This window comes from Nicotiana sylvestris, chromosome 10, assembly GCF_000393655.2.
Source record: "Nicotiana sylvestris chromosome 10, ASM39365v2, whole genome shotgun sequence".
NCBI lineage: Eukaryota > Viridiplantae > Streptophyta > Magnoliopsida > Solanales > Solanaceae > Nicotiana > Nicotiana sylvestris.
The window spans coordinates 136,731,226-136,758,751 of record NC_091066.1 but is presented as its reverse complement, the minus strand read 5'-3'; the positions used below and the strand labels follow the sequence as shown (position 1 = coordinate 136,758,751).

The following is a 27,526-nucleotide window of genomic DNA, read 5'->3' as shown; positions in this document are numbered from 1 at the left end:
ATAAGCCAAACTCCCCAAACTCTCTGCCCGACGACTCAAAGCATCAGCCACCATATTGGCCTTACCTGGTGATACAAAATAGTGATGTTATAGTCCTTCAGCAACTCTAACCACCTCCTCTGGCGCAAATTTAGATCCTTTTGCTTGAACAAGTGCTACAAGCTCCGATGGTTAGTATAAATCTCACAGGGAACCCCGTATAAATAATGGCGCCAAATCTTCAGGGCGTGAACAATGGTAGCTAACTCAAGGTCGTGAACAGGGTAATTATTCTCATGTATCTTCAACTGTCTGGATGCATAGGCAATCACCCTACCGTCCTACATCAACACCGCTCTGAGGCCAATCCTCAAGGCATCATAATAGAACGTATAAGACCCTGAACCTGAAGGCAATATCAAAACTGGAGTTGTAGTCAAAGCTGTCTTGAGCTTCTGAAAGCTCGCCTCACACTCCTCCGTCTACCGGAATGGAGCACCCTTCTAGGTCAACCTGGTCATAGGGGCTGCAATCGATGAAACCCCTCCACAAAACGATGGTAGTAGCCCTCCAAGCCAAGGAAACTGCGGATCTCGGTAGTTGAGGATGGTCTGGGCCAACTTTGCACGGCCTCTATCTTCTTCGGGTCCACCTGAATACCCTCACTCGATACCACGTGGCCTAAGAATGCCACTAAATTCAACCAAAACTCACATTTCGAGAACTTAGCATATAACTTCTTCTCTCTCAGAGTCTAAAGCATAGTCCTCAGGTCCTGCTCATGATCTTCCCGACTCCGAAAATACACCAAAATATCATCAATAAAGACAATAACCAGCAGAGTCGCCAGAGCTGTCACACCTCCTTTTTCCGCACCCGCGAGGGTGCAAGGGAGTTTTTCCAATTAAAGGACAATCGAGACGGGATTGGTTTATTTATTTCAGAGTCGCCACTTGGGAGATTTAGGGTGTCCCAAGTCACCAATTTTAATCCCGAATCGAGGAAAAGAATGACTCCATATTACAGTCTGCGTACCAGAAATTCGGATAAGGAATTCTGTTAACCCGGGAGAAGGTGTTAGGCATTCCCGAGTTCCGTGGTTCTAGCACGGTCGCTCAACTGTTATATTCGGCTTGATTATCTGATTTTATACAAATATGAACTTATGTGCAAATTTTAACTTTTTACCGCTTTCATAATTATTATTATTATTTTTTACAAGGAATTGCAACGTTGTGAAAATGTATCTCGAACCGCGTTACAATCAATGTACCCGTGGTCGTCGACACACTTTGACTCCGTTGAGATTTGGATTTGGGTCACATCAATGTGCACCCGAGTTTAAGAAAATTAAATTATTAAAGGCGCGCCTAAAGCGACTAGCGTATCATCTACTTTGGGTAAGGCCGTGGAATTTTGCTAAACGGTCCATCCCGAAGTCTAAGCAATTTTAAAGCAAATATTTACTGAGGGCCCCGCAATTTTGTTTTTTTATTTGGCGATGCTCATCTCATTCTTATTTTAAGGATAAACCTACAGTGACTACATTTCTTCTATTAAGTTTGTCTTTAAAAATAAAAGAAAATTTCTCAATTAATTACATGCTGAAAAACATAACTTATTAGTTATTAGTTTACGGCTAATGTGAATGGAAAATTGCGATCGACTTGGTACAAAGAAAAATTGCTTTCATTTTATATTCTATTATTCAATAATACTAGAACATGAGATTGACATACCATAATATCAAAACAAATTAACTAGTATTTGATTAATTTAAACTAACATTATTAGATGAAGAAGTTATACATATGCAACCCCATTACTCATTAATTAATCGACTACATTTTTATACAAAGAAAGGAAAATTATATTCAAACACAAATCTAAACAGGAGGGATTCAACAGGAACAAAGCCTGATTAATATTTCATTTCGCTTCAAGCCGAGAGTGTACAAATGTGTACCTGGAAATGGCAGTACAAGAACAAAAGAAGGAGAAGTCAGCAGCAATAATAACACAGCAACAGCAGGTTCAGCAACGCCGCAAAACCAGTAACAACCAGTAGAATAACCCAGCAACGGATTGAAAAACCAGCAATACCAAAGCGCAATTGCAGTCAAAGCAGAAGAGAGACGGATACAAGATGCAGTAGTTTACTGATTTTGAATAACACTCGAGGAAGGACAAACGAAAATTATTCAAGTGAAAGTTCAAATTGTCTTTCTCTTTTCAAAAACTCTACCACACTTCTTCAGATTTTCAGAATGTATTACTCTCAAAAATATTCTCCCCCAAAAATCTCTCTAGAAAATAATCCTCCTTCTCCTCCTCCTCCTCTATGTCAAGAATGACTCTTATTTATAGCAAGACTTTTGTCTTGAACCTCTAACCCAAAATATTCCCCCAATGGCATGCTTTGCCCCCACTAATTAATGTTTTCTTTATTTTAAACATTTGTCCCCCATGCCTACATGCTTTGTCTCCCACTACATTAAATAAATATATCAATCCCAACCCATCACATTTTGTCCCCCATGCCTAACATAAACAATTACAATATTCTCCCCACTACATTATGTCTTGTCCCCCATTAAATTAAACAATCATATCAAACCCCACCCCATTACATTTTGTCCCTCATGCTTATATAAAGAATTATTCAAAATGTTCAATTACCAAACTACCCCTCCGGCCTTATTGCAATTACCATTTTACCCCTGAACATACTGCAATTTACCAAACTACCCTCATCAGCTCTAAACAAACAATTAATCAAACTTAACCAAAATATAGTCAATATGACCAATTTCTCAACAACTTCAACAACAAATCATATGAACACAGATGAGCAACAAATTCAAATTAATGGAAATAAATTAACCATATCGGGAACCAATCCTTGTTAACTTAGACCAAAAATGGACGAGCAAGGAAGCAACAATATTAACAACACAACACATGATTCAAACTAAATCAACAAATCAAAAACATAAACTCACATTAAATCACTGGATTAAAAATGAACTTCAAACAAAGATGAACATGAATTAAATCTATTTTTAAACAACAAACATGACGGATTCAAACGATTTAAACAACGTTAACAATTTCTGGAAAAATATATAACAACATGAAACAAATTGAAGAAATAATCAATTAAATTTCAGTTTGAATCTGACAAACATTAAACTAACAATTCCTTTTCTTACAAAAATAAATAAAATTAACATGAAATAAACATGAAAAACAACTAATTAAATTTCCATTTGAATCTGAAAATTAAATCAACAAAACACATGAACAAACTAAAAAAAATTAATTCAACGATAAACATGAACAAAACAAGAATCGAGCATTTATAGATTTTAGATCCGAGAATATCAAAACAAAAATAACGGACAAAATAAAACGCAAAATCTACTAACCGGATCGAAACGAAATATGTACGGACTGTTTTGACGACCCCAACCAAAACTCGAACAAACGACGACGAACACGAACCTAAGAAGCAACTGAAGCAACGCCGAAGCAGTAGCAGCAGTTGACGCAGCAGAAGCTATGAAACAGAAGTAGTTGGGGTGCGTTTGGTTTGTTTGTGCGAAGAAGATGAAAGCAACGATGAAGCAGTAGGGGAGGTCGACGGACAGTGGCGAACAAAATCAGCAGCTGGACGCAGCTGAAGCAAGCTACAAATGGAGATGCATCAACACTGTTTTGAGCAGCCATGGCTGCTCGTCGTAGCTGGACGCGGGCAGCAGTAGTGACGCGTCGGAGCAGGCTGCAGCGCGACATAGTAGCAGCAGCGCGAATGGAGATGCAGCAGCGCGACACAGTAGCGTCGACTTGCCGGAGGAGAAGGTGCAACGATGGATGTTGGTCGGAGCTAAGGCAGCATGACGAAGAAGATGAAGACGTGAGGGGTCTGTTTGGAGGGTGGTTGACGGCGAGAAGGCAGCCATGGCTTCTAGGGAGTGGAGCTTGGGAACCCATGGTTGTGTGTTTGGAGTTTGGAGAAGGAGAAGCAAAGGGAAGGGGGCGGATGGTTTAGGTTCTTAGGGTTTTGTTTTCTTTTCTTTTTTTTTTGTTTTGTTTTTATGTTGGAAAGAAAATGAAAAATGAAGATAGGGGTGTTGGGTATTTGGGTTAATGGGGTGTACCGGGTCGACCCGGTTTGAAATGGACCGGGTCATAGGGAAGGTTGGACAATTTTTTGGGCCTGTGGCTTACAATTGAAGAAGTGGCCCGATCCGATTTTTCTTTGTATTTTTGCTCTCTTTTCTTCTTTTATTTTTCTAAAAAATACTTAAATTATTATTAAGAACTAAATTAAGTTATAAAAGCGCAAATTAACTCCCAATAACAATTAACACACAATTAGGTAATAATTGAGCATAAAATTGTACAATTGGACATTAAATGCTAAAAATGCAAAAGATGCCTATTTTTTGTAATTTTCAATTTTTGTAAAACAAACTTAATTACTAACAATTGTATAATTAAATCCTACATGCAAAATGTGACATATTTTTGTATTTTTTATTAATTTAACAAATAAACATGCACAGACAAATACAAATAATTATCCAAAAATGTCACAAAATTCTCAAAATTGCACACCAAGGAAAATCATTTTATTTTGAATTTTTTGGGAGTAATTCTCATATAGGGCAAACATCACGTGCTTACAACGGCCAGAACACACTGTGCATCAAATGCATAAAGGCTGCTGGGGCATTGGTCATCCCAAATGACATAACAAGGAACTCGTAATGACCATACCGAGTCCTGAAAGTAGTCTTCGGGATATCTGGCTCCCGAATCTTCAACTGTTGGTAACCTGAGCGCAAATCGATCTTAGAAAACATCGGTGCGCCCTGAAGCTGGTCAAATAGGTCATCAATATGAGGTAAGGGATAACGGTTCTTCACTGTAACCTTGTTCAATTGGCGATAATCAATACACATACGCATAGAACCATCCTTTTTCTTCACGAATAAGACAGGAGCACCCCAAGGTGATATATTGAGCCGAATAAAACCCTTATCAAGCAATTCATAGAACTGATCCTTCAACTCCTTCAACTTAGGAGGAGCCATACGATACAGAGGAATAGAAATGCGCTGAGTGCCCAGCAATAGATCAATGCCAAAATCAATATCTCTATCAGGCGGCATGCCTGGAATATTCTGGAAACACATCAGGAAAATTCTATACTACAGGGACTGAATCAACCGAAGGGGTATCAATACTGACATCTCTCACATAAGCTAAATACACGTCACACCCCTTCTCAACCATTCGTTGAGCCTTAAGGAAAGAAATAACTCTATTGGGAGTATGATCTAAAGTACCCATCCACTCAACACGCGGCACACCTGGCATAGCCAGCGTCACGGTTTTGGCATGACAATCAAGAATAGCATAATGGGGCGACAATCAGTCCATGCCCAAGATAATATTAAAATCTACCATGCTAAGAAACAATAAATTGACTCTGGTCTCAAAACCACTAAGAGCAACCAAACACAATCGATAAACGCGGTCCACAACAAGAGAATCTCCCACGAGAGTAGAAACATAAACAAGGGAACTCAAAGAATCCAGAGGTACACCCAAATGCGGAGCAAAATAAGAAGAACCATAAGAGTAAGTGGAGCCTGGATTGAATAGAACCGATGCATCTCTGTGACAAACTAGTATAATACCTGTGATCACAGAATCAGAGGCAACAGGCTCGGTATGGGTAGGAATGGCATAGTATCTGGCCTGGCCTCCCCCTCTAGGGCAACCTCTACCTTCCCGACCTCCACCTCTAATTGGCTGAGCAGGTGGGGTAGCAACTGGAGCTATAACCATAGCTTGAGAACTTTGCGGAGTACGTTGTGGCTGAGAAGTCTGTAGAGATGCACCCCTCCCAAGTCTAGGGCAATACCTCACCACATGGCGCATGTCGCCACACTCAAAACAACCTCGCGGATGATGTGGCAGTGGAAATTGTGCGGTACTGTTACTCTGAGGCTCTGAACACTTGAAATACTGTGAAAAATCTAAGATGTAAACTGAGATGGCTGACCCAAAAAATCTCTATCATGCCATAATCTTCCTCCGAAATAAGGACCAATGGGTCTCTCCAATCTACGAGGTCTCCTTACTTCACTATACTCTCTCTCTCTCCTGACCTTATATATTCTCTCTCTCCTGGACCCACCTGTCCTCTACTCAGCGAGAGGTCCTCACCACCCGCTAAACTGGGACGACAAGCTGCATCATTATGACATCTGGAACCCGACCAATGAGAACTCGCTGCTTTGGAGTGGGGATGGCAGGAGTCTAGATCCCTTCCCTGATCTGTGAAGTAGGTGGTATAACCAGAATCAATCATGCCTGAACTAATGTACCAAACATGCTCAAGAACTATGCTAATGTCTCTTGGAGTGCTGGAGTAATAGTAGAAGGCATATCCGATGCCTGGACTCTGGCTGGAACTGTTGGTGGATCCTCAGTGGCAGCTCGCGCAGGTGCTCTAGCTGCACCGCATGCACGTCCTCAGCCTCTACCCCGGCCCTGACCTCTGGCGGCACTCGTAGGGGGCATGGGTGTCTGATCATCTCTGGTAGCATGTGTTCTCACCATCTATGAGAGAATGGAAGACAAATGTTTAGGATTGTGATGTTAAAATCTCGAACGATAGGGAAATCGAATGAAGTGAAATTTTCCTAACGGTTACATAGCCTTTCGTAGATAAGTATAGACGTCTCCGCACCGATCAGTGAAACTCTAATAAACCGGCTTGTGACCCATGACTCTTATGAACCTAGAGCTCTTATACCAACTTGTCACGACCCCGGTTTGCCCTCCATGAACCATCGTGACGGCACCTAGTCCCTATGACTAGGTAAGCCTAAATTGTGGAAGATAAACTAAATTGCGGAAATTAAACAATTAAAATAAAATGAAGAGTAATAAAACAGTGTTTAAAAGTGCCGCTCGGCATACACAATATTTAACTCTCAAACCAACGCATACTTCCAAGACCCGGAAACCCATGAATCACAAGCTAAGGATCACTACATAGTGTTCTAACTCTAGAATAGTCTAAACAAAAGAAATACAGAAGGGTTGTAACTACATAAGAGAATAGAAAGAGACTCCTCGATCTGCGGACGCGGCAGATATACCTCCAAGTCTCTAAAGATTGCCCCGCCTTAAGAGTGGTAGGTCTGAGTAGAGGTATCTGGATCTACACATGAAAAACATGTGCAAAAAGGGCATGAGTACACCACAACGGTACTCAGTAAGTGTCAAGCCTAACCATGGTCGGGTAGTGACGAGAAAGGTCAGGGCCCTACTGAGATTAAATAAATATAAAGATGACAGGATAAGATAAGCAGTACATTTAGAATCTATTATAAGAATCTATACATGATAATAAGGAGTACAATAACAGAAACAAAGATAAAGGCAAAACACAAGGAAGTACCACTCATAACAAGGATGATAACTAGGGATCTCTTGGTATCCCAAAAATCTCTTGGTATCCTCAATATACGTACCAGGAATCTCTTGGTATCCTCTATGTATAAAAGGAATCTCTTGGTATCCTCAATATATGCTAGAAAACTCTTGGTATCCCGAGGATCTCTTGGTATCCTCAATATACATGCCAGGGATCTCTTGGTATCCCGCACCTTAGTCCAGATCATAAATATGTGCAGGGGATCTCCCGGGATGCCGTCCCGTAGTCCCAAAGTAAAAACACACACAGCATCAACACAAGAATACCCAATTAATGCTAAATTTCATACTAAGTAAACAGTTAATTCTAGCCTAACATGCTTCACGTAATGCAATAAAGGCAGTTTAAGCAAATAGGCAATTAATTCAACTAAACATGCTTTTCTAAACTAACAACAAGCTAAATTCGCAAGTAAAATAAAATAGAAAAAAGGAACTCAATTGAAATACTTAAAGAAAAACCGAATTTTCAACAATTAACTCAAGTACGCACTCATCACCTCACGTAAAAGGCATTTCAATTATCAAATATATCATATCCTAAGGGGAAGGTGCCCCACACAAGGTTAGGCAAGCCACTTACCTCGAACCTGCTCAAATCAACCGGAAACCACGCTCTTGCCATGGGTACTCGACTCCAAATGGCCCAAATCTATTCAATTCAATTGCATAATGTAAATAACACTTCAAGTAACTGATTCTACAATTAAATTCTAAGCTAATATGCGAAATTAGGTAAAATGACCAAAATGCCCCTCGGGCCCACGTCTCGGAATGAGATAAAATTTATATTTTCAGAATCCTCGCACTCTCACGAATCTATACATAACAAGAACACTAAAATCATCGTTCAATTGACCCCTCAAATACCCATGTTAAGGTCTCTTAATCTCAAGCCCTAATTACCCATTTTTCACCACTAATTAGGTCTTTAATCACCTATAAACGGGTTATGAAGTCAAAAAATGTTACCTCCAAATGATTCACCTTTGTTTCCCTCAAAAATCTCCCTCAAAAGCTTCAATCCCGTTCAAAAATGGTGGAAAAATGAAGAAGGGTCGCGAATTGAGCTTTTAAAACACTGCCCAGTGATTTAATAAAATCCTTCACTGCGATCGCGGTCCATCACACGCGTTCGCATAGAACTGGCTCTCTTCCCTCTATGCAATCGCGTACACCCAACCGCATTAGCATAGAGTAAACACTCAACCCCCTGCCACACGCGTCCACACTATTCGTTCGCATGCAGCCTCAGGCGACCGCACTGCTTTGGCTCCTCACACTTCGCGATCGCGGGCCAATCCTGGCGATCACATAGAACAAATTCTGCCACCTCACCAACTACCCTATCCCATCACATCCCCACTATTGCGATTGCATATAAAGATACCAGATACTAGCAGTTCAGCAATTCCAACAAGTTCCAAAATGACCCGTTGTGCATCCGAAACACACCCGAGGCCCCCGGGACCTCAACCAAACCTGCCAACCAATCCTAAAATATCATTCAAACTTGTTCCAACCTTCGGAATGAAACAACATCTGAACACCTATTTTTCATCGGATTCAAGCCTAAAAATTCCAAAAACTCTGAAAATACACTTTCAATCAAAAAGTCTATCAAATCTCGTACGAATGACCTAAAATTTTGCACACACATCACATTCAACCCTACGGAGCTACTCCAACTTCCGGAATTCCATTCCAACTCCTTGGATCAAAATCTCACTGACGAACCGAAAACTTCAAAAATTCAACTTTCGGCATTTCAAGACTAAATTAGCTACGGATCCCCAAAACACAATCTGAACACGCCCCTAAGCCCAAAATTACCAAACGAAGCTAAAAGAACCATTGGATTTCCATTCCGAGGTCGTCTTCACACTATTCCGACTACGGTCAACTTTCCAACACTTAAGCACTCATTTAGGGACTAAGTGTCCCAAAACCCTCCGAAACTCAAAACCTAGCATTTCGGCAAATCAAAATAGCAGAAATAAATTTGGGGAAAGCAGTTAATAGGGGATCGGGGCATAAATTCGTAAAACGACCGGCCGGGTCGTTACAGGGAATGAGATTATTTTGAGATTATAAGCATTATGCTATTTCAAACAAGTGATGAGAAATTCGTAAAGGTGAGAGGGTAAGCAAATCGAAGAAAATGAATTTCATTGAAGATTGTCATTTTGAGATAAAATACAGTCCAAGCTATAATACCCTGTATTTATGGACTAGTGTCACACAAGGTATCACATGACCATGATAGTAAGATGTATAAAGTGTATTAAAAGTGAGTAGTATTTTAAGTAATTTGAGATAATTCTTAATTATGTGGGTAATTGGTTAATTATATGATAGTGGAAGATTATCAAATTAATCAAAAAATTAGTGGTTAATTAATTAAGATTCTGGATAAGCTTAAGAGCCTCCTAACATGGCAACAAAGTCCATTAGGAAGTGTGACTCTTAAATCACTATTCAAGGTGGTAAAATTTATGAGATTATGTGGCTTAGTCATACAAAGTGTGGGGCCCACACCACTTATATAAAAAGCCTCTCAAAATCATAAAATTGAGGCTTATGACTACATGTAGTAATGAATGAAGATCATTTAGGTTGTATCTTAAGGCTATGCTAAGATGAAGATTATTTAGGTTGTATCTTAAGGCTATGCTAAAGGATGGAGCTCAATTAGCTTGTTTGAAACTTCATAATACGATAAAACGTAAGATTTGAGGTTCTAAGGGAGTACGATGCAATCTTTCTCAAGAATATTATACGGATTTTTTCCTACTTCGATCTGCTATTACGTGTTGTCACAATTGACGTGTGTTAGAGGGATTGTCAAGAGAATCGGCTCAGGTATGTTAAGGCTATCCCTTTTTCTTTTGGCATGATCCATACAATACAAACAAAATGAGAAAATGCACAACTTCCATAAATGACTCTATTCATAGAAATACTAGAGGTTCCTATGTTCTTGATTTCCCGTGTGTCTTATTCTATCATCTGTTCATGGGTCTCAGAAAATATGTAAGTTGATAAATTTTATTTCATGATATTAATCAAAGGCATAGTGGTCTTATGACACTCCGAAAGATTTTATTGACGTACTTCTCATGCATTGCATTTATTTATATTGGCCCACGACCAGATGGCATTATATGTGTGTATATATAGTGGTATTAGAGCAGTTCGGTCCTAGGGAATCTACAAGCCGTGTCTAGTAGAGTCTTGTTTATGGGTGTGTTGTGCACCACACTTATAAGCAGGGGGCTACAGCGCATTTAGGACTATCACTCTTTTTTCTTACTCTAGATCATGTGTTAGAGCTCAGTTGTAAGAACTCAATTTCCTAATCTCTATCTTATTCATAATACGACGATGTCTACATCCAGAATGACGGTTGAGTAAGAGATATAGCGGTAGAAGAGTTGAGTCAGAGGAACGAGACTTTGCATCATGCTTATGATGGATAAATATGAGGTATTCAGCAGATCATGTGTATACTAAGATGTGTAAGCTTCTTGGTAAGGATCCCTAAGGCAAGAATGCCTATCCACTCTTATGATAAAAAGGAATAAGAGAATCAGAAGGTCGATACAAGTTTCAGCAAGTAAAAGAAACAAGGTGAAGAAGGATACGAGGTACCTAGTTAATGAAGATTAACAGTATTTACAATTCAAGAAGAGAAATATAAGCATTTTAAGTTACCTTCAATTGTAATAGAGGTATGTACAATTGGTCACACCCATTTCAATTATGCCCTATGGGGGCTAACAGGTGTAGTTTAAGGGAAGGGCGAGATATTAGGATCTGGCTGGGGTTAGACTAACCCAAAATGGTGGATGGATTGTTTGCGTTAGTTGACATTTTCGAAGGGTATTGCTAATAGATCTTCTTGTGAGACACCCAGATGACGCATTCTAAAATAGTATAGCTAGATATGAGCACTACAAGGATAGGCACTGGAAGCCTTGAAGGGATAAATATTACCTTAGTGTGGCTCTCGTCCCTAGTAGATAAAGAATGTTCGACAATTCGAAGAGCCAATGGATGGATCAAGGGAAGCTAAAAGCAAAAGAATGTCTTGTTTGAATTTTTCAGAATAAAGTGATAGATATAGATGTTAGCGTGAAATAAGAAGAGAGTTAATGAAGCATTATGAGTAAGATGTAATACATGGATGAAAATAGTAGATCAAAAAGATGATAGTATTACCGAGTCTATAGTCAAGTGAAGGAAAAGATGAGAGATGACAGGCCTTGAGACAACAAAAGAGTATAGGCCATAAAGTCATATCTTCACTTCGAGAAATAAGTTCGTGACTCCAATGCGACTACCAGAAGGAAAAGTTAGACCCCCGAGTAATAAAAATCAATATGGGCTGATGAACAGGATAACTAAACATGATTAGAGACATAGTGATTTGGTAATAGTCCGCATCATGAAGATTTCAAAGATTGCATTCCAGCGATAATTAATGAACGACAGAAGAATAACCTTTAAAGGTCATTCAGGAAGACACTTCTCCAAAGCAAGCAATGTGAGCAAAGTTAAGCTTAATGGACTATGTGTTCTAGTTACACTAAGTAAGGAATTTTCTTATCCTTAGTAAAGAGGGATTACCGCAAGGCGAGTAAGGGTCATCGATGATGTGAAAAGACGTCAAAGATGATGAGATAAAACATCTATACATAGATCATCGTAGCACTAAATCTTAGTACTCCCATAAAGGGGGAATATGGAGTTATGTGGCATTAAGTCGGAATTAAGTAATTCTAGTAACTATGGAATGGTAAAAGAAGAGTGCGGAAAAATGAGAAAGGGATGATATTGCACTTATCCAAATCCTACAGATATGCTATGATTCCAGAACATTATGCAAACACGACGTCAAGGAAAGGAATTAAGGGTCCCTGTCCGAGATGTTATTGATAGATAAGGAGCCAGTGCGAGATGTAAATTAAGACAATGGAAATAACCCAAGAAAGATTACGCAGAATATTGATATGAGAATGGGACAACGAGTAGTTAGTAATTTATTCAAGAAGAGCCTAGTTATGGCTAAACAGGATGTTACAGACTAGCCAGCAGATCGTGCAAGATAAATATAGTAAAACCCAATATAGTAAATTCAACCTTGCAGTAATGTCATTGCAATACTTGAGAAGTATTTAGATAGGAGTTGGGGGAGTTAAAGGTATCGTATAAGTATTACGGGAATAAAAGAGAGTGACACTGGGAAGACAGTCAAAATATCATTTCAGAAGCAACCCTACAAGCTCTAGGGCATGGAAATAAGTAACTACGGATAATTATAGGCAAGCAAGGACATCAAAAGGTCCGTCGAATATACAACGTAATAAGCTCACAACTCTACAAGAGTTAGAGGATCCTCCCTAAATACTACAATGAAAGACTAACTGAGGAAGTAAGGAAGAAAGCTTCAACATAAGCTCAGTAACCTAAGGACGAAATCGTCTTATAACAACAGTCTCACAACAACATTGTATGCCCTCCATAAGAAAATGGCACCTAACGTGGCTAATGAACAGGAAGTAAAATCATAAGTGATATTCAAGATCATATAAGTTGTACGGAATTCCCATGTGTGTGGGCACTAAGGTAAGCTAAGTATGCACGCAACAAGGGGCAGAAATACCAGGAAAAGTAATTGCTTATATTTTAAAAAAAAAACTGAGAAGGAATGAAAAGAATTATTCGATTAATGACCCAGAGTACATTATGAATGCACTTAAGAGTTCGGAGTTTTATTGATGCAGCATATATGTTGACAATCATACAGACACAGAAGACTCCGGTATAAGTTAAAAGAAAGAATTGAGCACAGGGCATAGATAAAGGATTGAGTTGTTAGAAGATTATATCATGGATATTCCATAATGCCCATGAAAGGCTAAAGTAATAGCTAAAAAATAGGAGCCGCAGATCGGAAGATAGCTTAAGCCTACATAAAAGCTGATCAGAAGGAAGAGGAAACTAAAGAGTTACATCAATCAAGTAAATCAGGAGTCTGATTATTGGACCCAGAAAATTATAGAAATCATGGTTGAGAACATTGCAGGATCACTCTTAATATAAGAGGTACAAGAGAGAAAGTACAACAACCATATTCTATAACGGCCCTATGATAAAGCCAGTTAGAAAAGTATCAGCCTCATAAGAAGTCAGTACGAAGCTCCTACCAGATTGTGTATGCACCAGAGGTGCAAGTATTATAGTAGAGCTTCCATTTATGGGCGTGAATTATACCTATGTAGAAGGGAGGTCATGGAAGAAATAGAAGATATGATGCAAATTTTTAAGGTAGTAAGGTAAAGGTGAACAACATACGAAATACTCAAATGCAGAAGGTTGTGAATAGTCCATACTTCGGATAAAAGGCTAAAAGTGTGGGGATTCAGTATCCAGGAATAATAGCGGCATCGTCAGTAGCATATCTTCCATCCTATGATTTCTAGGTACTGAGAAGTCTAGTTAAGAGAGTAGAGAAGAGTTAGAAATGATGTGATGTCTCGCTTGATGTTCCAGAATAACACAAGAAAATCTATGGTGCAAGTAACTTGAAGGAAGGTTGATCATATAAATAGATATGTGTAGGTCACAAGCTAAAGTATGGTAAAGCAACGAGGTTTTAGGAAGACAAGAGTAAGGATAAGAAAGGGCGAGTGAGAAGATGACGAGAATGGATAAATCCTCAAGATTAAGCCCATGAAAATAAGAGAGTTGATGGTTTCTCTAAGTTATAGAAAGCTCAGTATAGCCTGAATGAAGTCAAAGGAATTTTAGACTAGTAGCATTTAGAAGAGATGGAACGTTGCCCCGGTAATATAATGAGGGTGTAATTGTGACAAATATAGGATGACGTTTGGGCCTTCGATTGAGTAATGATTTGAAGAAGAAAAGGGGGAATTTGATAAATTGTACGGGATCAAAATACCCACGTAAGATGAATCATATTGGGATGATATGAAATAGGGTTATGGAAGTATAGTATCGCCCCCAAGTAGATCAGAAAAATCACTTCAAATGCTCCTCGATGCAACATGAGCCCTAGTGATTATGTAAGAGGTTTCAAGTTATCAGTGGTAGATTGTAGATCAATATTAAGGTGAATCAACAAGGGATGGATAAAAGTTACAAAGTATGAGATGAGATTAGGCTATCAGTCTTAAGGATAAGCAACAAGAGTAACCTGGAGTTGGTAGTAGACCTCAGTAACGATAAATCGAAATAAGAGTTATGGTATAGTACGGCCTACTTGGATGCAGTAAAGCTAATGACGCCCAGAGGTACAGCTTGACATAATTTAATATATGTTCACAAAGTGAGGCCTAGATATTGGCTAAAAGCTGGAGGAAAGAGGAGAGAAGAGTCGCACATGCATATATACAAAGTTAGAGTCGTACAGGCTGCATGATAGAAGGTAGCAACAGTTACGAGATTAGAAAGATTCTGACTATAAGTCATGCTGTGAGAAAGAGGCTTAAAGGGGGGAATGCCCTGGCCTTTGAATTTATTTAAAGAACAGTTGCCTAAATGGCAAGGAGAATATTAAAGTATCTGCAAGAGCTATGAGTTATAAGAATGATGAGTCCATCAGTCAACATTCGAGGACGAATGTTCCAAAGGGGGAAATGATGTGACGCCCCACAGTATTACGTCAATGTTACGCCCCGCAATATTATATTACGTTGGTGCTACACCCCGCAGTATTATATTATGACGATGTTACACCCTGTAGTATTATACGTTAAACTTGTCGTAAGTTAATCGACATAAGTTCGGGAATGAGATTATTTTGAGATTATGCATTATGCTATAATCGACATAATGCATAATCTCATCTCTGTAGCCGAAAATCGGAAAAAATGAATTTCGCCGAAGGTTGTCATTTTTAGATAAAATACGGTCCAAGCTAGAATACCTTGTATTTATGGACTAGTACCATACAAGGTACCACATGACCATGATAATAAGATATATAAAGTGTGTTAAAAGTGAGTAGTATTTTAAGTAACTTGAGATAATTCTTAATTATGTGGGTAATTGGTTAATTATTGGATAGTGGGAGATTATCAAGTTAATCAAGAGATTAGTGGTTAATTAATTAAGATTATGGATAAGCTTAAGAGCCTCCTACCGTGGTAGCAAAGGACACTAGGAAGTGTGACTCTTAAATCATTATTCAAGGTGGCAAAATTTGTGAGATTATGTTGCTTAGTCATACAAAGTGTGGGGCCCACACCCACTTATATAAAAAGCCTCTCGAGATCACAAAACGGAGGCTTATGACTGCATGTAGTAACGGATGAAGATCATTTAGGTTGTATCTTAAGTCTATGCTAAGATGAAGATTATTTAGGTTGTATCTTAAGGCTATTCTAATGGATGGAGCTCAATTAGCTTGTTTAAAACTTCATAATATGATAAAGTGAAAGATTTGAGGTTCTAAGGGAGTACGGTGCAGTCTTTCTCAAGAGTATTATACGAATTTTTTCCTACTTCGATCCGTCACTACGTATTGTCACAATTGACGTGTGTCAGAGGGATTGTCAAGAGAATCGGCTCAGGTATTTTTAGGCTATCCCTTCTTTCCTTTTGTCATGATCCATACAATACAAACAAAACGAGCAAATGCACAACTTCCATAAATGACTCTATTCATAGAAATACTAGAGGTTTCTACGTTCTTGATTTCCCATGTATCTTATTCTATCACTCCAAAAGATTTTATTGACGTACTTCTCATGCATTTCATTCATTTACATTAGCCCTTGAACATATGGTGTTATATACACGTATGTGTACACACACACACACATATATATATATATGGAAAAAGATTACAGTGTTATATACACACCACCACCTGATCAGCTGGTATACGTTGATGATTTTCCCATAGTGGTCGAGATGATATGATGAGATGCCCTCAGAGGCTTGATGATGCTATGAACTCATATACCCATGCATGGTATGACATTTACACGCATATGCATGATATTATAATATTAGATGATTCACAGAGCTATTCAGATATACATGTTGAGTCTTTTACTCCATGTTTCTCTCATGTCTATTGTTTACGGATTTTCATTCCTTACATACTCGGTATATCATTTGTATTGACGTCCCTTTTGCCTAGAGACGCTGCGTTTCATGCCCGCAGGTCTGATAGACAGCTTGAGAGTCCTCCAAGTAGGCTATCAGCTCAGCGGAAGATATTGGTGTTCTCCATTTGCTACGGAGTTTCTTATTTGGTTAGTATGATTTAGACGTGTATTGATTGGTATGTTGGGTCTATGTCCCCGACTTATGACGTTTATGTACTCTTAGAGGCTTGTATACATATGTCATGTATATGAAAGATTGTATGGCCTTGTCGGCCTATGTTCAGTGTACGTACATCATATGTATAAGTCAGTATGTCAGGTTGGGTCATTTTATGTCGAGTGTTCTCTCATGTTTTGTTCTTGTTACCTCATACGGCCCTTATGGCCCATTTACCCATGTTGATGTAATGAGAAAGATACATTATGTTGGTACTCGGTTGAGTAATTGCACCGGGTGCCCGTCGCGACCCATCAGTTTGGGTCGTGACAGTCTTCTTTTGTATTTGTCTTCAATCATTGTCTCATTATATTTGTCTCATATTTCGAATCAATAAATGATCATGAACTATTCTTGTAGTGTATAAAATACACATAAAATCTCTATTTTGCTCCCAATTTCATTTTCTACGTACCTATACATAAAATAAACTCAATTAAGCATAAATATAATATAGTTTAGCATTAAAACACCAAAATATAAGTTAAGTACTGCCCTAAAATATATAATTATAGCCAAATATCACTACCCCATACTTAAACGTTGCTAGTCTTTGAGTCAACCAATACTTTACACTATCTTTGAGCACTTAACATAGTTAATACTTTTGAAGCACACTACACCAGTGATCATGGTTTATAGCAATAATTAAACTCTAGCATATGCAATCACATACACTTCCATTTTCTTATACCACAACAAAGACAATATACTCCTAACAATCCTAGCCTCAAAACCAACTCATGTCATAATGCCCTTATGGCTTAAACACCCAACATCATAGAGAGAAGTCTAATAACGTTACATGTCCCTTTTGAAACCATGTTCCCTCACAACAAGAACAAGAGAGTAAGTTGAATCCATACATTCAAATCAAATGCTCAAATATATTAAAGGACTCATATATATCACAGAAATCTCTCACTCTCATAAAAGAAGTCACGTGCATGCAATTGGTACCATAGGCTTGTCCTTAATGTAAATCTCTACTAATGTAGGCTTACTCGATATAAAATCAATTAGGACTTTTTTATGATTGTAATATGGGCTAAGAGACGGGAAGGATATATTGAGGAATAGTGGATAACCCTCCTAAGCACTTTAACACATCACATAATCATCTGTAAGCGCATATTCTTCAATCCCAATCTTAATTTCACAACTAAAATTATCCCTAACAATGTTCCCTCTTTCTTTAGACATTACTTTAATCCATACCCACTAGCAAGAACAAGATATCAATTTATTCATCTAAAGATTTTTTTTTCTTTTTTCTCTTTTGCAATTTCCACTAGTGGAGTATTCTTTTACAAAATAAGTGAACCTTTCTTACTTTTATTGATTCCACTCAAAAGTCACCCCATACTTAGTCTCATCTTACTCCTTTTAGTATTCATTTCACAATTAAAGTGCTTTAAGAGGTAAAAGGATCAAAACACCGTCAATTAAGAAGAAAAAAAAAGATATAGACTTGTAATGTGGGTGCCAAATAAAAGTCTATAGGCTCAAAAAGATTAACTAGGGATAATTTTTATTCATGGTAAGCAATAAGCTCAAAAAGATCAAAGAAAGCCTAAAATCATTTTTCAAACTGAGCATCACCTCGAATTTTGCTTCAACTCACATGCCGGGCAAGTTCTAGACACAAGTACAATGACATGGACTACAAAAAAATCTCACTTCACACATGGCACATGACTCACTAAGGACGTTCCCATTCCGACTCTCAACAAATGCAAATATTCACAGATCCACAAGATATTAAGCATTAAGCCCAAAGTGAACATAAGTCAAGAAAACGAGACATAGGCGTCGCAAAACATGCTACCCAAATAATCAAGGCATCATAAGCACTTTTATCACATAGGGAATATACTAGCATGCCAAAGCCTAAATATGTTACTATCGAACAAGTCAAGGGCGCCTAGGAATCTCATCTTTCTTCCTCAATTTTTTCCTAAGTTCTACTCTAAAAAAAAATGAAAAACTACTACCCGGTTTATACTACATCCCATGAAAAAGAACTGAGGCACAAAGAAAAACCACTGGGGATTATTACTACCTAAAGAAAGCTAAAAGACATATTTTTGGATTTTCTTGTTTAGACTTTAATCCCTCAACAAAACTGTCGAGGAGATCCATCGTCGGAAAAAATCCAAATTTTCTACCCTTTTTTTCGAATTTTCCTTTAAAGAAAACAAAAAAAATTAAGCTACAAAAATACTACACAACTACAAAAATAAAAATAAGAAGCTAAAATCAAAATAAGAAGTTAACATTTTCCTATCATACTACTACTAATTATCTAGAGGAATTCTCCTACCCTACACTTAAAGGAGTACAGTATCCCCAATGCACAAATAAATCAAAATAATAATGAGGGTGGACAAGAAACTCCCTGAAAGGCCAAAGGCAGAAGCACTAGCGGCTTACGGGGTACTTACACTTCCCTCAGGCATGGTCCTTTGTGTGGGCACCCCACACTTAGTTCTTACCATCTAGCTCGCTTTTTCACTCTTTCAATGGCTTTGCTTCCTATGTTTATAATCCTACAAAATAAAAACAGGCACTACAAAAATAATATAATAAAAAATAAAATAAATAAATAATAAAAGTAATAAAGGTGGGTTGCCTCTCAACAAGCGCATGATTTAACGTCTCGGCATGACTTGAACCACTTTTTCCTCCACATCGAACTTATGAATTGTACCCCTTATGAATTGTACCCCTAACATGATATCTAGTTTGTGGCTATGCTCCTTCGGTGGGGCTACAAAGAAAACCAGGTCAAGCAATAAAATTTTTGCTCTACACCTCTTGACCTTTAGATGAGGAATGTAATTTTTGTTTTTTGGCACAACAAATTCAAGAACATAAGCACTCGGTTCCTCGTCCATTAGCTCCTCCAAAGGCTCAGATGACTCGATTTCCATGTCATCATCCAAACACAATATTGAAAAATGCATGGAATGAGGACCAGTATGCCCCAAATTTAGAATTGCATCACTATTTACATCCCTATATGTACACAGACTAGAGTATTCACATTGAATATTATCTACTTCCTCACATGACTCTAGAGTGCTTTCCTCAGTATGGACATCATTAATAAACGTACGGTCGAATGATTGACTCTCCACTCGTATTTTGACAGTCCCGATGGATACGTATTGAAATATAGGACCTGGGCATATGCCTGAAATTGAATTCCGAGGTCTCTAGCCCGAGAAATGAATTTTTGACGAAAATTGTAAGACTAAAAATCTAATGATTTAAAGAATTTGATTAATGTTTGATCTCATTGGTATCAGACTCGTATTTTGGTTTCGGATCCCAGTACAGGTTCAATATAATATTTAAATCATGTCTGTGAAATTTGGTGAGAAACAAAGGTGGTTTGACGTAATTTGGACCTTCGGTTGAGAAAATAGAAGTTTTGAAACTTTCTTGAAAATTTCATGCAATTTGGTGCTAAATTCGTAGTTCTAGGTATTATTTTGGCGATTTAATCACACGAGAAAGTTCGTATGATATTTTAAGACTTGTGTGCATATTTGGTTTGGATCCCCGAGGGCTCGGGTGAGTTTCGGATATGCTACAGTGTGTTTTGGAACTTAGAAAATTTTGCTGGTATAGTTGAACTTGTTGCAGGCCTCTTATCTCGCATTTGCGAGCTCCTCGTTGCAAATGCAAAGAGAAGTTGGGCCAGGCAGACCTCACAATTGCGAGGAAACCTTTGCATTTGTGAAGTAAGGTGGGAAGGCGGTGATCGCAAATGCGATCTTTTGGTCGCTTTTGCGGATAATTGAGTTCGCAATTGCGATCGTTTCTTCGCAATTGCGAAGGCAGAAGAGGTGTGAGGGTCCTCACATTTGCGATGGTACCTTCGCATTTGCGAAGCTCAGGTCGCAAATGCGACATCTGCAGCTGTGTAAAATGGACTTAGACGGGATTTTTGATTCATTTCCCAAATTTTCAAAACTTAAACCTCAAGAGGCGATTTTTCAAAGGCTATTTCTTCCCCAAATCATAGGTAAATGATTCTTAACTCATTTCTTTCAATCTTTCACTTCCTATAACAAAATTTCAACCTAGAATTTAGGATTTTCATGGTGGAATTGGGGATTTTTGGGTAAAAACTAGGGATTTCGAAATTTGGGGATTTAAACCTCAAATTGAGGTCGGATTCAAAAACCAATTGTATATCGGGGCTCGTGGGTAAATGGGTGATCAGGTTTTTTTCTGAGTTTCGAATTTGGACCAAGCGAGCCCGGGTGTTGACTTTTGCTGATTTTTTTCCAAAATGGCCTAAATTGAATTCCTTGCAATCGTGGGTAGTTCCTAAGGCTTAAATTGAATTGTTTGGTTGGTAATTGCTAGATTCTTATTGCCCAGAGGCTAGTGTGAAGGGAAAAGCGGTGATTGAGCTTTGAGTTTGGTCGTGGTAGCGAGGTAAGTGTTGTGGCTAACCTTAGCTTGAGGGATTAGATATTGTTGCCTATTTGCTATGTGTTTGGTTGTTGAGTACAACGTATAGGTAAGGTGACGAGTACTTATGCGTTGTCGTCGAGTCATAGCATGCGAGTGAGTCTTATTATTGTGATTGTTGTATTCTTTACTCATATTGTTCATGCTTAAACTGGTTATTCTTCATGTTGAGAAATTCTTATCATGTTTTCTTGGAATTAGATATTGGTTGAGTTTTGATTTAAAGTTGAGGTTGACGTTGTGAAACTAAATGTTGAAATGGAGCTTGTTATTAATAATTCTATTGCCTTGTTGTTATTGTTTTATTGTTTGGGTGAGGAAAAGTGTAAAGCACGAAGGGTGATGTCATGCCATTGTATATTCATTATCATGTGAAGAAGAGTGTAAAAGCACAAAGGGTGATGCCGTGCCATTTTATATGCATTATCATGTGAGGAAGAGTGTAAAGCACGAAGGGTGATGCCGTGCCATTTTATATGCATTATCATGTGAAGAAGAGTGTAAAGCACGAAGGGTGATGCCGTGCGATATCATATTCATTATCATGTGAGGAAGAGCGTAAAGCACGAAGGGTGATTCCATGCCATTTCATATTCATTATTATCATTTCTTTCATTTGTTATGGTGAGGATGAGAGTAGAAGCACGAAGGGTGATGTCGTGCACTTGTTTTGCTATGTTTTCCTTACTGTTCTATTCTCATGATCTTGTACTTCCCTCAGCACGTTTTTCCCTCCCGTTATTATGTGTTTAGCTTCTATCATTTGTTATTATGCTCGTATATTGCTTAACTACACAGGTTTATGTACGTGTCGTGTCCTAGCCTCGTCACTACTTCGCCGAGGTTAGGCTCGGCACTTACCAGTACATGGGGTTGGTTGTACTGATACTGCACTCTGCACTTTCTATGCAGATTTTGGTACTGGACCGTGTTGACCCGAGGGGAGCTGTTGCCTTCAGTCTAACAGGAGACCCAAGGTAGATCTGCCGGCGTCCGCAGACCCTGGAGTCCCCTTCCAGTTATCCTAGTTTCCTGTTTTCTTTTACTTCGAGAACAGTTTATTTTCTTTCAGCCAGTATTTGTAGTGACTCTTAAAAGTTCATGGATTATGACACCAGATTTTGAATAGTCGTGTATTAGTATTTGGATTATTATGAAAGTCCGCACTCCTTTAATCTGCTTTGGTTTAATTGCTGCTATTTATTGAATTGGTTAGTGTTAGCGTATTTAAATCTCTATCTGTTGGCTTGCCTAGAATTCCGAAAGGTTAGGCTCATCATGATCTCGAGGGTGGGAAATCCGGGTCGTGACAATATTCCTATCCTAACCGCGAAATCATTCCCCGAGCCACGAGTTCAGTAACAAGCTCTCTCTAATTCTACTCTAATCAAAACACGGATTTCCCAAGTAAATAGAACTCAAGTGCTGGCCAAACAATTAAGTAATTATGCACAGAATTAGAGAAACAATCAAAGATGATAACTCGAATTAACGGTAATATAATTAATAAACTTCAATATTCATGACAACCACAACCCTAGAACGTGAAGTTTATCTTCACATAGACATGGTAGCAAAACAACAAGTCATCAAGAAAAACTAAAGATTACTAGCTTTGATGGAAGAAAGATGGAATCTAATGAATTATGGCCTCCACGACGCCTCTGTGCTCTCCCCTCGTCTAAAGTCAGGTCTAATCTCCTAAAAAATGGTGCTTAATGACTATTTATATTCGTAGGGAAAAGGCCTAAACAAAATAACCAAGTCCAAAATCCAAAATGATGACAAAATAGATTTGAAACCCGGAACACACATCAAGAGCTCCATCTCGCTGCAGCCCTCGCGTCGCCTGCTCTAACGCGAGCAAATTGGCTCGCTACGCCTGCTGCTGCTTCGATTCAATTTTGCTCCCTAACTCTTCAATTGACATTTTCTCTTCCTTTTAAAATCCTTCGCATTGTTTTTTTTTTTTTTGTCTTCAATCATTGTCTCATTATACTATTATAATATTTTCAATTAATAAATGATCACGAACCATTTTTATAGTGTATAAAATATAAATGAAATTTTTATTTTGCTCTTAATTTCGTCTTTCACGTATTTATATATAAAATAAATTAATTAAGCACAAATATAATATAGTTTAGTATTAAAGTACCAAAATATAAGGTAAATAAAATATATAATTATAGCCAAACATCACAAGCTAATGAAGACAGCTGAGAAGTGTACAACTGGTATTGTCTAGAGAATTGCCATGCCTCAGTCCAGTTGCTTGTATATTTCCCTGATATCATACCGTAGGAGCTACACATAAAACTTAGAAGAGTTTGGAAGAAGAAGTCAGATATTAATTGTATTCGCAGAAAACAAGATTAAGATACTGGTACATGGTATTAGTTTGCCATGCTTTAATAATTACACAAAACAGTGAAATTAAGTGAAAGTACGAGGAGACTAAGAGGGTGTTTGGCTAAGCTTATAAGCTGGTCAAACTGGCTTATAAGCACTTTTTAGCTTATATACGCGTTTGGTAAACACCCAAAGTGTTTATAAGCTAAAATCAGTCATAAGTCATAAGTTGGTCACCCCTAACTTATAACTTTTTAGCTTATAAGTACTTTTAGTTTGACAAGGCTTTTTACTAGTTTATCCTTAATAATATTTTCTAATTCACAAAATATTTTTCCCAAAATAAATTTTCTAACTTTCTTTGCATTTCATTCGTTGTTCATCTTTTTCTTTACAAAGAAACTTTTTAATTTATAACCTTTTGTAAAGTTTTTAAGGATATTTTAGTCATTTTAATAAAAGAACAACTTATCAATACTTTTCTACCAAACACTTCGACGGATTATTATCAATTTCAATACGTCTATCCAAACACGTAAATACTTATTTAAAAAATTAATTTTAGCACTTAAAAATATTTTTCAATACTTCAAGTTTATCAGTTATTTACAATCAACTAATTCAAACGGGCTCTAAGCAATTACCTGAATGAAAGTAAGAAGCATAATAACACGAGAGTTCCAGAAAGTAAAGAATTGTACTAGATCAAGTCAGGTGCAATTTCTTCTGAAAAGTGGGAGAAATTAATAGCCACAATTTTAAAAGTAATCGAAATTTAGTCACTCTTCATGTAAAGATAAATCTGAACGAAAACGGTGTTCAAAATTCAAAAAATGTTCCAGCATAATACACTGGAATTCCACTATAACATACTGGAATTCCATTATAACATACTGGAACTCCAGTATAATATACTGGAAATATATTGGAACTCCAGTATAATATACTGGAAATATACTGGAGTTTCAGTATATTATACTGGAACTCCAGTAATATACTAGACTTCCAGCATAATATACTGGAGTTCCAGTATAATATATTGGTCCAACATAATATGTCGGAAGTTCATACACAGGTTCTTCAATCTCCAGCATATTATGTTGGAACTTTCTATGTTGCAGCAAAATAGTGGCTATTTTATAATGACTTTGCAAATACTGGCTATTTTTAAATTATCAGTCCGAAAACTAGCTAGCTCGTGCTATTTTTACCTTAAAAGTTCATTATCTGTTTAGTGGGCTGTTATGTAAAGATGGGTTACGATTGACTTGCAAAAGATCTAAAAGTTTTCAAATAGAAAAGGGCCCAAGAAAAGTTAAAGAGGTGAATTAGCTGCATGGTAAACATCATGGGCCTCAAAGATATATAATGTCGTCAAAATAGCACGGTATAGTCAGTTTTCGTACTGGTCATTCAAAAATAGTCAACGTTTACAAAGTTAATGAAAAATAGCCATTATTTTGCTGAAACAGAGACCGGTCCAGCATAATATACTAGAGTTCGGTGCACCTGTGTATGAACTCCAGCATATTATGTTGGACTGGTATACTTTGCTGAATCCAATATAATATACTGGAGACTGGAGCACCGGTGCTTCAAACTATAGTATATTATACTGGACAATTATACTTGCTGGAACTCCAGTATAATATGCTGGAGTTCAAGCATACTTATGCTGGAACTCTAGTCTAATATACTGGCGTATTTTCCGGGTTTTGAACAGTGTTTTCGCTCAGATTTATCTTTACATAAAAAGTGGCTAAATTTCGATTACTTTTGAAACTGAGCTATTTTTGAACGACCTGTTGTAAATTTGGCTATTTTTTAATTTCTCCCTATAATGTCTGCTAAAAGGCCAATTAAAATTCGAAAAATACCCTACCCTATAAACCTTTGCACTTTACCTTTGTGGTCCCTTAACTTTCTATTTCTGGTCATTATCAATCATTCCCAGCTTTGCCTTGTTTTTTCCTCCTCTAATGCTCTTAAGCTACTCAATCTCTAGTCCAACTGGACAAAATCCTATATACTTACCAACAACTTATATATATGTATCACTAGTTAGTAATGTTCAAAATTATCTGTAAGTGTAGATAAAAATGGAAACTAACACTATCCTATTCAGTATGAGTCTACTTATTGTATTGGGCTTGGTCGGATCCGACCCGGATCCACTCCAAGATTACTGTGTGGCTGATACCAAAAAAGTCACAAAAGAAAATTTCTATTGCAATGGTGTGCCATGTATCAATCCAGACCATGTAGAAACTTCACATTTTGCAACATCAGCTTTATCCAAACCTGGTAAAATTAGCATAATGTTTGGTTTTAATGTAACACTTACTACAATTTTCAATTTGCCAGGTTTGAACACTCAAGGACTAACTATGGCACGAATAGACATCGATGCAAATAGTCTCGTGCCCCCTCATTCTCACCCTCGAGCCTCAGAAGTGGCTATTTTAATAAAGGGTTCACTTTTAGTAGGATTTATCAACACTTCAAATCACTTGTTTACTCAGAATATGCAACCTGGAGATTGTTTTGTTTTTCCTAAAGGTTTGATTCATTTTCTTTATAATACGGATTCTAATGAGCAAGCATTGGTTGTGTCTGGGTTGAGTAGTCAGAATCCTGGTGTCCAAATGGCGTCTCCTGCTGCATTTGGGACGAAACAAAATATGCCAGATGAAGTATTCAAGAAGGTATTTCAGATCAATAATCAAGAAGATATTACAAGAATTAGAACAAACCTTGGAGGATGATTATGCCTTTTGATATTTCTAGTGTTGAGTGTATATGGTATTTTTGTTTCAAAAGAATTTTATTTATTTTTGGAGTAAAAGTTTGCTTAGGGTTGTTTAGTTATTCGGAAAACCAAAAAAAAAAAAAAAAAATAGTTTAGATTTGGTTGTAAAATGCCTTGCCTATGGTTACATCATATATGTGTGTTATACTAATTTTATTGAACAAATTACCATGCCAGCCTCTGACAAATGGTTCCTGTTGGTGACTAATTGGTGGGAGAATTGTATGTGTAACTTTTATTTATAATTAAAAAAAATTGAATTTAGTGGTATAAATGGTTCCTGTTCGTGGGTTTATTTAAGAAACAACAAAAGTGTTTTTCAAATTGGAAAAACACAGATGATGTCCTAAATTCATGCTTTGTGATCAAATGAAAGAATCCAATTAGAAATACTGAAGTAGTTTCAATTTACAAGCTATGATTGATTTAATATACGAACAAATTAACAATCGTTTTTATCTAAAGGATGTATATTCATTTTCAAGGCCTACCAAAATAGGGACAATAATCGCTTTGTCAAGATTCTTGTCTTTATATTGTCAAAACGAAACAAGTGATCTTCGACTGGATATCTAAATAATTCGAACTTATTGAACAGAACTAAATCCAATTGAAACCAGCAGGTTAACGCTTGAACAGAGTGTCATAATTCTTATTTTGAAAAAATTGCTTACTTTGATTTCATTTGTTAAAGCGTTAGAATTAGATGGTCTCACAATTCAAATTAATATTAGAGAAGACAAAGCTTTTGTGTTCAGGTGTTACCATCACCCACTATCAAAAAAATCTTTGCATACTTGGCCGGGCCGGCCCAAGGGTAAAGCTGCTGCTTTTGGCCTCATAATTTTTGGGGCCCCAATATTTCCTAATAGCTATATATTAATTTATTTTTAAAAGAATATTCAGTGTTTTATATGAGAAAGTACAGATTTTCATAGTAATTAAGTAAGATTAGATTGTTGATGATAAATTAAGAATTTTTTTATATATTGGGAATCATTTTCTAGATCATAAATTGAGAAA

The 27,526-nt window shown here is 37.4% G+C and overlaps 1 protein-coding gene across 1 annotated transcript; it reads left to right on the top strand.

Moving 5' to 3' along the window:
* The first annotated feature begins 3,706 nt into the window (after window positions 1-3,706).
* On the top strand, window positions 3,707-26,716 carry LOC104245177 (germin-like protein subfamily 1 member 1). Its single transcript, XM_009800744.2, has 2 exons — window positions 3,707-4,024; window positions 25,788-26,716. Exons 1-2 carry the CDS (start codon window positions 3,707-3,709, stop codon window positions 26,457-26,459), a joined length of 990 nt encoding a protein of 329 aa, XP_009799046.2. The 3' UTR covers window positions 26,460-26,716.
* The last annotated feature ends 810 nt before the right edge of the window (window positions 26,717-27,526 follow it).

Excerpts from the sequence above, each read along its gene's own strand:
- LOC104245177 (XM_009800744.2), top strand. The coding sequence starts at position 3,707 with ATGGCTGCTCGTCGTAGCTGGACGCGGGCAGCAGTAGTGACGCGTCGG. Across the intron at positions 4,025-25,787 it reads CAAAGGGAAGGGGGCGGATG|ATAAAAATGGAAACTAACAC; the intron begins GTTTAGGTTCTT and ends CTGTAAGTGTAG.